The 9674-nt window shown below is 44.5% G+C and overlaps 2 protein-coding genes across 2 annotated transcripts; one reads left to right on the top strand and one right to left on the bottom strand.

Moving 5' to 3' along the window:
* Positions 1 to 1818: 1818 nt before the first annotated feature.
* LOC117640567 (putative nuclease HARBI1) lies at positions 1819 to 4565 on the top strand. Its single transcript, XM_034377137.1, has 7 exons — positions 1819 to 1952; positions 2484 to 2706; positions 2783 to 2979; positions 3056 to 3197; positions 3278 to 3416; positions 3488 to 3644; positions 3720 to 4565. Exons 2-7 carry the CDS (start codon positions 2491 to 2493, stop codon positions 3994 to 3996), a joined length of 1128 nt encoding a protein of 375 aa, XP_034233028.1. The 5' UTR covers positions 1819 to 1952; positions 2484 to 2490; the 3' UTR covers positions 3997 to 4565.
* A 599-nt stretch (positions 4566 to 5164) lies between these two features.
* LOC117640407 (mucin-5AC-like) lies at positions 5165 to 8367 on the bottom strand. The gene is made up of 7 exons (XM_034376907.1): positions 8299 to 8367; positions 8027 to 8218; positions 7762 to 7947; positions 7246 to 7656; positions 5957 to 7166; positions 5304 to 5354; positions 5165 to 5187 (listed from the first exon to the last, which is right to left on the bottom strand). Exons 1-7 carry the CDS (start codon positions 8365 to 8367, stop codon positions 5165 to 5167), a joined length of 2142 nt encoding a protein of 713 aa, XP_034232798.1.
* Between the last annotated feature and the right edge of the window lie 1307 nt (positions 8368 to 9674).

The raw sequence follows: 9674 nt of genomic DNA, 5'->3' as shown, positions 1-9674 counted from the left end.
GCCCCACGGGACAATGGAAATCTGTTCCCAATACGGGCGGCCTAAACTTGCTTGTACACCCTGAAGCCAGAGTGGCAACGGGTTCCCTAGAAGTATCGATCCAAACAAACTTCCCAAAAGCTCGACCTTCAAATCTCCAAACCTGAAATTAAAAACTGTACGTTTTCGGTACCGGCTCTGAACCAGATGTGCGCGGCGCTGAACGCGGTCGACGTGAGCAGCTTTCAAATACTACTTGAGCTAAAATCTGTTTTCTTTAAATCAGACGACCTGTTGCCCATCCGCGCTAAGCGCGAAGCGTGGTTCCCAAGTTGGGGTAGGTTCAACAAGAGGTTGACCGGCACGGCAACAGAAGCAGATCTTGACATTGTAATTGACCGGGTCAACAACATTAGCCATGCAGTAACCGAAATTTCAGACCGCCAGACAGAATTTGAAAATATCACTACAACTAATTTCGTACAACTTCATTCACTTGCGGGAAAAATTGACAGAAATCTTGTTGACCTGGCTGCTCACGTGAACAAATTCGGCGCGGCACTTGCAGGGCACATCAATGAGGGCGAGGTGGTTGCAAATAGGTTGGTAATGCAAGCCGCGCTCTCCACTAAAATAAATTTGTTACTCACTCATCTGGCAACGCTACGCTCTCTGCATTCGGCTTGCCATGACAGGAAATTATCCCATATTGCTATCTCTGTCGATCAATTACGACAGGTCATCAAAACAGAGAGTGAAGCTTTGGCACGCCGCGGAGCAAGGTTTGTCTTCGATGTTAGTGAAATAGAATATATTTATAGTTTTCCCTCTACCTCCTGCTCTGTTTCTAAAGACTTCTCCACTATGACTCTTGTCGTCCTCCTACCTGTTGCTCCCATTGCCTCCTCGTGGCGTGTCGTTGAGTTCGAGCCGCTTGACTTCCTGCACCAAGGACTCACGTGCCGAGTCCTGGAGGACTCTGTGCGTCTGGCCATCAGCGCGGACGGGACGCCGCTGCCCCTACACGACGACCCGGAGGGCACCGTGCCGGTCTACTACCTGCGCCGGCACGCCAGCCCCGAACACCTGTCACCGTGCTTGCGCGCCCTTCCCAAAGGACGACACCATGGAGGCGCTGACGGAGGCATGCGTGCTTCACTGCGAGGACAGGCGAACGACGACGACTCAGCACATCCGCGGCAACACCTACGCGATCCTGAACCCCACGGTCGAGGTGCAGCTGATTTGCAACAACAAAGTACACCAACGCCTGCACCAGCTTCAGGACGGGCGCCACCAGGTCGACATGCCGTGCAACTGCTTGGCGCAGACGTCATCGACACCGCCGGAGACTATCATCGAGTTGGGCACCATCTGCACCTCGACGGCGGCGGTGCGGGTGTCCAGGATCTGGGCCGAGTCGAACTTCACTGCCCAGGCGGCAATCGGGGGAGGCATCTCGTACACCAACTACTCGACGGAGAACCTCCCACCCGTACATGTTATCACACCGCGGCCGCCAGTGACAGGGCACTTCTGGGCGGACCTGCCCCTATCAGGCATGTCCCACGCCGAGTTCGGGCTCTGGTCCGCCCTTTCGCTGATCATCGCCGGCATCGGCGTCTTCGCCGCTGTCGCAGCGTGCTGCCCTACAACCACCATGACATCCGGGCTCGGCATCGTATCCACTCTGCTCGCGTCGTGCTGCCGCAATCCGGCAACTCCAAGACGGCTAGCCAAGCCTGCTGCCGCGCCCCAGCCCTCAAACGACGCGGACCAGCAGGAGAGGGATCGGGGAGCTCTCGGGAGAGTTCTCGGGAGAGGGAGAAACTCGCGCGGCACCAAAGAACAAGGCGGTGACTGTTTGGCGCCAGTTAGGACGACGACGACGACGAGAGAAGCTAGAGAAGACGAGTTTGAGCTGTATCAGCACAAAATAAGGTTGGATCTGTACCAGCACAAAATATTTTAAGGTAAGAGGAACTTTAATCCTCCCCTATATTTATTTTATGTGAACGGTTCAATGAATCTTCAAGTCCGTGGACCTAGGCTTGCAAAGGACTGTTTATCGACAAGTTTTACTTAATTTACGGAAAAAAATGAATGATTCAGACATTATTGAGCTGATATTATTTATCTTTAGTCTAAAAGTTAGGGCTCTTTTTGTAAATTGTTTCGAAGGAGTGTCAGATAGGTTATGTAATGGTTCTCAAAAGAGACCTTTTTTCCAAGCTTATGTGACGGGTTTGTTTACATGTTTTGCTGATGAGCTAGGGCCTTTGTTTGGGCTATATTTTACATTATGGCCATGGTGTACCATTTCTTGGCAACATTCTTCATGGAACACCGTGACGATAATGTAAAAATTTGCCCAGACAAATGCGCTGGCTTGTCGGCAAAATATGTATATAAAGCTTGGAAACAAGGTCTATTTGTGTGGTAACATGGTTCTTTGAATCTCCTTATGTTTTCTTAGTCTCATCCCTCTTATTTTGTTTCTCTAGATTAGTCATGGAAGAACATGATGCGGAAAGGAGGAGGCAGATTAATGGGCTCATATTGCGGCGAAGGAGGATTAGAGATTTTGGCGACCCCTTTGACGTCACTCATGAGGCCTTTGTAGGTTCGTATAGACTCAGTCAAGATCTTGTACGCAGTTTATTGGATCTCATTCGACCACATGTTCGTCAAACCACTAGTCCACTTGCGGTGTCGCTAGAGATCAAGGTAAGGTCTTTGATTTGGTTGTTGTGTTCAACACAACAATAAGATAATACTTTCACTGTCACATTTAAGTTTTCAGGTCCTATGCGTGCTTCAATTTTTTGCCACGGGATGCTACCAGAAGCCCACTGGTAAAAGCATGGACGCTGCTGTGGCTCAGTCAACAGTGTCTGGATACCTCTCTGAAATCACGACTGCGTTGAATAATCCACTGGTGGTGGCCAGGATAATTCAATTTCCCCGTAATCTGCAGCAAATGCGAGCTTGTGTTGCTAGGTATGTTCTATTTATATGTGCTTTTGAATATGAACCCATTAGTGCCATTTAATGCAAGTTGTGTGTGTTGTTCCAGGAATCGGCATTTGGGTGGCAGACTCCCCAATGTCGTTAGTTACACGGATGGAACTTTGATCAAAATAATGAAACCCACTTTGGACGACAATATTTTGGCATATATTGGGCGGAAATCATATGCAAGTCTGAATGTGTTAGTGGTAGGTGTATTAACTGCAATGTTCTATTTCTCATCAAGTTTTGAGCCTTGGATTCATCTATCTAAAATATTTTCTTACAGACCTGTGATAAAAGGCTGTATATCACAAATATCATTGCTCGTTTCCCAGGTGCGACCAATGACTCATTCATTTTTGCCAATAGTGCACTAAAAAGAAAAATGATTGAGTTTAATGAGGACGAGCCCTGCTTTCTTTTAGGTATTACAACTTCTACATTATGAATCACTTTGCATTGAAATTACACAACTAGTAATTTCTTGTGTTCCCAGGTGATTCAGGGTTTGCCCAAGAACCCTGGATGCTGACCCCTTTTGATGGAGATGACGAGCCCCAACCAGACACACCGGAAATGAGATACAACAAAGACTTCTGTCAAGAACGCTGCACTGTAGAAAGGTGCATTGGTGTAATGAAAGAGAGATATCGGTATGTGCTTATTTTTCCCTTTTCCAAATCATACTTAAATAGTCAATTTGTTCAACAAAACATTCTTGTATTCAGGGCAATTAATGATGAGCGGGTCCTACATTATCGTCCTCACAAGGCGTGCCAAATCATAGTTGCCATCGCAGTTTTGCACAATTTGTGTATCTTGGCCCAGGTGCCATACTACAGAGAGAATGAAGACATGGCAAGGAATCTCAACTTCAACGATTGGCGTGAAGATGCTGAAGACATAGGACCAAATGAGGACTATGGAAATGAAGACCATATTTTGATTGCAGGATTGAATGTACGGCGGCAGGTTGTTGATTACTTGGAAGAAACAAGGAACTAGGTTCTGTTGTGACAAACAATTATCTATGTCCTGAATAGAATCTGATTATCTGTACAAATTCCTAGTTTTACTGTTAGGATGATATGAATTTTATACTTAAATAGCACTGAATGATAGCGAATTCTGAATGGTTTATCTAATTTAACATACAAACATGAATTTATTGATTGGCAAATTTTCATACTTGTTCACATTTTGTTACTGTGATGTGGTCAATAGCAAACACATTGGGTATGTATGAATTGTAATAATTTCATTGCAAAGTTGCTATCCATGCATATAGGGTCTGTCTCCTTTTTTTTGTTATTTGTTAGTTTTGTGGCACTATTCTATATTTTCTGACCAGTACAGTATCTGATTATCTGTACATATTCGCCTTGTCCCTAGTTTCATTGAAATGATATATGAATTTTATATTGAAGTTGCACTAAACGATTGTGAACTCTATATAGTTTATCTAATTTAACATGCAGGCATGAATTTAGTGAAGCAAATTTTTATACTTGTTGAGACATGAATTTTATACTGAAGATGCAGAAAATGATTGTGAATTCTTAATAGTTATCTAATCCAACATGCAAACATGAATTTATCGATAATAAAATATTCATATACTTGTGACAATGTGTTTAGGGCATTTTATTAATAGCCTACCCCTCAAGGACACAAGTCCTCATTCATAAAATAAACTTTCAACATTGACTGCTCGGTCTTTTGAGAGTCAGAATCTGTTCCAGGCTATGCTTGTTGAGCATGGGGTGTGTCAAGCTCAGAATTCAGCACCACAGCGAGCCGTGTGTTCTGCTTTATTGTGTGAAATGGTGGTGCTGCAAATAAAAATACTTTCTGAATTTGTTCTATAAACTTTAATGAAACAAACACTGAAACAATGAAACATGCAGTCTTTTAAAAATCCAAGGTTAAAACATTGGTAACTTTGGTTACTCTAGGATACAGTACATGAATGTCACAACTGATACTTAAATTGCCTACAAAATCAGAGAACATTTTAAATACTGCAAAATGTAAAACAATATTGGTACATAACAGCAATAAATATTGTTTGACTATGCATGGTGCCTTAAATTACCTACAAAATTAGAGAACATTTTAAATACTGCAAAATATAAAACAATATTGGTACATAACAGCAATAAATATTGTTTGACTATGCTTGGTGCCTTAAATTACCTACAAAATTAGAGAACATTTTAAATACTGCAAAATATAAAACAATATTGGTACATAACAGCAATAAATATTGCTTGAGTATGCTTGGTGCCTTGCTTACTTAGCAAAGAACGTACATGACTGAGAGTCCTTGCAAACTGGGACACCATTTGTAGGGATATCACAACCTAGACTATGAAGTGAGTCATTGCACTTATTACATTGGCTAAGGTACTTACAAAATAAATGACATATAATCGAGTCATTGTGATGAAGTTCCCTGACAGGTACAAAAGTTTTATGAATACTAAGATACATTGAACAGCACTAACACAAGAAGGCCAAAAATAGGGCGGATCGCATAGGCTTTCATGCCTTGGTTACTAAGCAAATAAATCACATAACTGAGAGTAATTGCAATCACAAAGTTGGCCTAAAACCTGTTCTAAGATTATCACAACCGACACTTAAGGTACATAAGTGAGTCATTGCAATTACTTAAATGGGCTTACTTACAAACTAGACAACATGTAATTTCGTCACTGAAACCGCAAAGATCCCTGACAAATGCATAAACCATGCAGTCTTCTAAATATCCAATATTCAACGTTGGTCGCACTTAAATACAGTACATGAATATCACTACAATGACATGCTACAATATATTGAACAACATGTGAACAAGGAAAAATTGAAAGGTTCCTTAATCTAGGTAATTTAAACTTGTCTTATGATCACAGGAGAATCACAACAAATCAGAACTAATTTTTATTATTAAAATTTAACTCACTTAGAGGAGACCTAAGAACAATATACTGAAGACCATCCTTGATCGGTGTTGACGTAGCCACAGGAGGAGACTTCAACTTCTTGCCGTTCAGGCTTGATGACCAAGGCAGGCCAGAAATCAAAACAGGGGGTGATTGGGCCAGTTGCACCGTATTAGAGCTCCTCACAGGTGGAGCAGTTGGAACACTTGTCTTGGCAGGCTGCCCAGCAGAAGTATGAGGTAGGACAGTGATTAACTTCACTGTTGAAGCAGATGCAGGTGTACGACTGGATGGTTGAACCTGTTGCACAGTGACAGCCCTCTTCAAAGATGTAGAAGCCGGACCAGCTGTCTTAACAGTCTGCTGCCCTGCAGATGTACTTGGTTGGGCAGCGATAAGTTTACTTGTCGGCAGAGAGGCTGATGTACTTGGTTGGACAGCGATAAGTTTACTTGTCGGCAGAGAGGCTGATGTACTTGGTTGGACAGCGATAAGTTTACTTGTCGGCAGAGAGGCTGATGTACTTGGTTGGACAGCGATAAGTTTACTTGTCGGCAGAGAGGCTGATGTACTTGGTTGGCCAGTACTCTTCAAACACATAGCAGCACTCTGCCCGGCAGAAATATTTGGTTGGAGAGTGATAAGTTTCCTTGATGGCTGCAAGATGGACAGGCTGCGCTGTTGCTGGAAATTTACAGTGGTGGGTGGTTTAGCCGGTTGCACCACAGTACTTTTCACAGCTGCAGCAGCCACGCCAGTTTTCTTGACAGTCTGCTGCCCAGCAGATGTACTTGGTTGGACAGCAATAAGTTTACTTGTCGGCAGAGAGGCTGATGTGCCACTGGATGCTGGTACTTGAGCCTGAGATGGCTCCAAGACAGGCAAGCTGCGCTGATATTGCTGGACAGTGGGTGGTTTAACCAGTGGCACAGTGCTCTTCATAGCTGTAGTCTTAAAAGACGAAGCTGCCAAATCACTCGTTCTGACCGGCCCAGCAAAAGTATTCGGTTGGAGCGAGATGAACTTGCCACTGGATGCTGGTACTTGAGATGGCTGCATGACAGACAAACTATGCTGATACTGCTGAAAGGGTGCAGTGGATGGTTGGACACTGCTCGAAGCTGGAAAAGTTGTCTTGACAGTCTCAGTCTGCCCAGCAGAAGGACTAGATTGGACAACTGACCAGAAGTCAGATGTTGCAGAGCCTAAGTCCGTGAAAGTGCTGGGTGACTGTAACAAATACACAAAACTCTGAGAATAGTTGTAAAAGAGGAACATAGGAATATTTGATTCCATTGTTGAAACTTACAGCATCCTCATCCAGGACCCAATTCATGTCAACAGTTGGTTCATGGGGTTCTTGGGGCTCGACCCAATTCATGTCAACAGTTGGTTCATGGGGTTCTTGGGGCTCTTCAACTTGAACATCAGTCCTCATCCGTTTGAATAGCTGTGGAGGCTGAGGAGGTTGAGGACGCTGAAGAGGCTGAGGAGGTTGAGGACGCTGAAGAGGCTGAGGAGGTTGAGGACGCTGAAGAGGCTGAGGACGCTGAGGTGGCTGAGCCTGGTCCAACTGTTCCTGAGCCTGAGCCAACCGTTGCTGAGCCTCAGCAAACTGTCGCTGAGCAAGAGCCAGCCTGTGAGCAGGTGGATTGAAGCGTTGGTTTGTTGGTTGGGGTTGCGCAAACCTTGGACGCGGATCAAATTGCATTGGATCAACCTGAATAAGATTATAACAATGAACATGAATTAATGAAAATAAATGAATAATGAAATAAATGAATGAATGACGAATGATACATGAATAGAGGCTTGAGTTCACTACCTCAAGGGGGTCCACAATGTCTGCGAATCCAGAAATGCGCACCCAACCACCCATGCACGTAAGTACTCTCAGTTCATAGCTCGTGAGGTGCACGTCGAGTGCTGGGCCTCCGCCGGTACCCCGACCAAGGGCCCGATAAACCTGGGCAGCACGGGCTTTTACAGTTTTTTTCTGGTCAGTCCAATACTGTAAAAAATTAAACAAGAAATTAATAAATAATATTGGGGAATGCATGTAACATTCGAATAAAGCCAAGAAAGCTCACCCTCATCCATTGATCAGTGGATTTATTTGCACCATCTTCCACTTCATTAAGCATGTTTGCCAGCCTTTCCCAAGTTTGGCGGATTAGAACAGCCCCCTGAGGGGATGCAAACTCTCTTTGGCAAAATGCTGGGTGTCGTTCCATGTAGGAGACGAGGAACCTCTTTTGCTCAGCGGTAGCTCGTTGAGCCATCTATAAAAAAAAATTGAAACGTCTCATAGTACAGTTTAAAGTAACAACCGACACAACACAAAATAAATAATCGGAATTACAGAGGCTGAAAGACCAATAGACCTTTTCCCCAAGCTTGGTTTACGTATTTTGCCGATGAGCCAGCGCATTAGTGTGGGCTATATTTTACATTTTGACCATGGTGTTCCATGAAGAATGTTGATAGAAATTGAACACCGTGGCCAAAGTGTAAAATATTGCCCAAACAAATGCGCTGACTCGTTGGCAAAATACGTGAGCAAACCAGTCACATAGGCTTGGAAGAAAGTCTATTACATAACCTAGCTAGCAATACTACAAGCCAAATTAGGTAAGGAGCCGTAGCTTTAAGAACAGTGCTAAGATAAACAAGTAAAATGAGGTCTGGATTATTCATAATTCCCGTTGATAGACTTTTCCAAGTTGCAATCTTAGACCGCCTAATCTAGAAACGCCTACTCTATGATTACATCTCACCCTAATCCATCACAAATAACTAGTCGGCTCACGGAACCGTTTACACGAAGAAAATAAATATTAGGGAAGATTAAAATTCCGCTTACCTTTAAGTATTTTAAGCTGATGTAGCTCCGACTCCGACTCTTCAACTCTTCTTCTCTCTCAAGTCCACTCGCGCGCGTCACCCAAGACCGCCAAAACCGCTCAAAACCGCCAAAACAGTCACCGCCTTGTTCTTTGGTGCCGCGCGAGTTTCTCCCTCTCCCGAGAACTCTCCCGAGAGCTCCCCGATCCCTCTCCTGCTCAAAACAACCACCGTATTTAGAATCAGCACGGTCTGTTTACCACATGAACGAGTTTCGGTGGCAAAAAAGCGAGGGGGGTGAGTGTGCGAGTGGAAGTTGTGTGTGAAATCGGTGGGTTGTAACAATTGGTGTAATTTCCGTATGCCCCTCTCGCTCCTCTTCTATCGGGTTTTGAAAGACATCCTACACGTGAAAAGATGTGTCTCGACGTCGACTTAGTGTGCCAAACTTATGGCATATTTCTGTGGCGATAGGCATTTGCAGTGAGCCAGAAACACCGGTTTGTAATTTCCGTCAAGCGTAATTTCCGTCATATTTTCAGTAAATTCCGTCATACTTATAGGGTTTCAGGTTTCAGGTTATGGGTTCAAACTAACAGCCTCGAGGTGGCTTCACGTCCGTAACTTGGACGGGTTGGAGGGAGAAAACGAAAGTCAACTTTTAGCTCGCCCACGCTCAGAGTGTCTTCCTGGAGTTTAATTGATGCCATCTAGGCCAAATTCGGCCGAACAAGCAAGTTTGATTACTTGACTTTCTAAGGTGGCTAAAACGGCCCCTACGCACGGAATCACCCGGTCCCGGCTGGAGGTTTAAGTTCCGGCCCGCGGGTTGGGGTTGTTGTCCCGCGAGCATCGGGTGGTGCTCTGCGGCCTGTTGATTGAGTCGCCGCTGGC

This window comes from Thrips palmi, unplaced genomic scaffold (assembly GCF_012932325.1).
Source record: "Thrips palmi isolate BJ-2018 unplaced genomic scaffold, TpBJ-2018v1 HiC_scaffold_12, whole genome shotgun sequence".
Classification (NCBI taxonomy): Eukaryota; Metazoa; Arthropoda; class Insecta; order Thysanoptera; family Thripidae; genus Thrips; species Thrips palmi.
This window is presented reverse-complemented; position numbering and strand designations above follow the sequence as displayed.

Bases quoted from the DNA above. Each gene is read 5' to 3' on its own strand.
- LOC117640567 (XM_034377137.1), top strand. From the start codon at position 2,491: ATGGAAGAACATGATGCGGAAAGGAGGAGGCAGATTAATGGGCTCATA. The intron at 3,198-3,277 runs GTAGGTGTATTA...ATTTTCTTACAG, and splicing joins CAAGTCTGAATGTGTTAGTG to ACCTGTGATAAAAGGCTGTA. The intron at 3,645-3,719 runs GTATGTGCTTAT...TCTTGTATTCAG, and splicing joins GTAATGAAAGAGAGATATCG to GGCAATTAATGATGAGCGGG.
- LOC117640407 (XM_034376907.1), bottom strand. From the start codon at position 8,367: ATGCGCTGGCTCATCGGCAAAATACGTAAACCAAGCTTGGGGAAAAGG. The intron at 8,219-8,298 runs GTAATTCCGATT...TTTTTTTTATAG, and splicing joins CTATTGGTCTTTCAGCCTCT to ATGGCTCAACGAGCTACCGC. The intron at 7,657-7,761 runs GTAGTGAACTCA...AATCTTATTCAG, and splicing joins ACATTGTGGACCCCCTTGAG to GTTGATCCAATGCAATTTGA.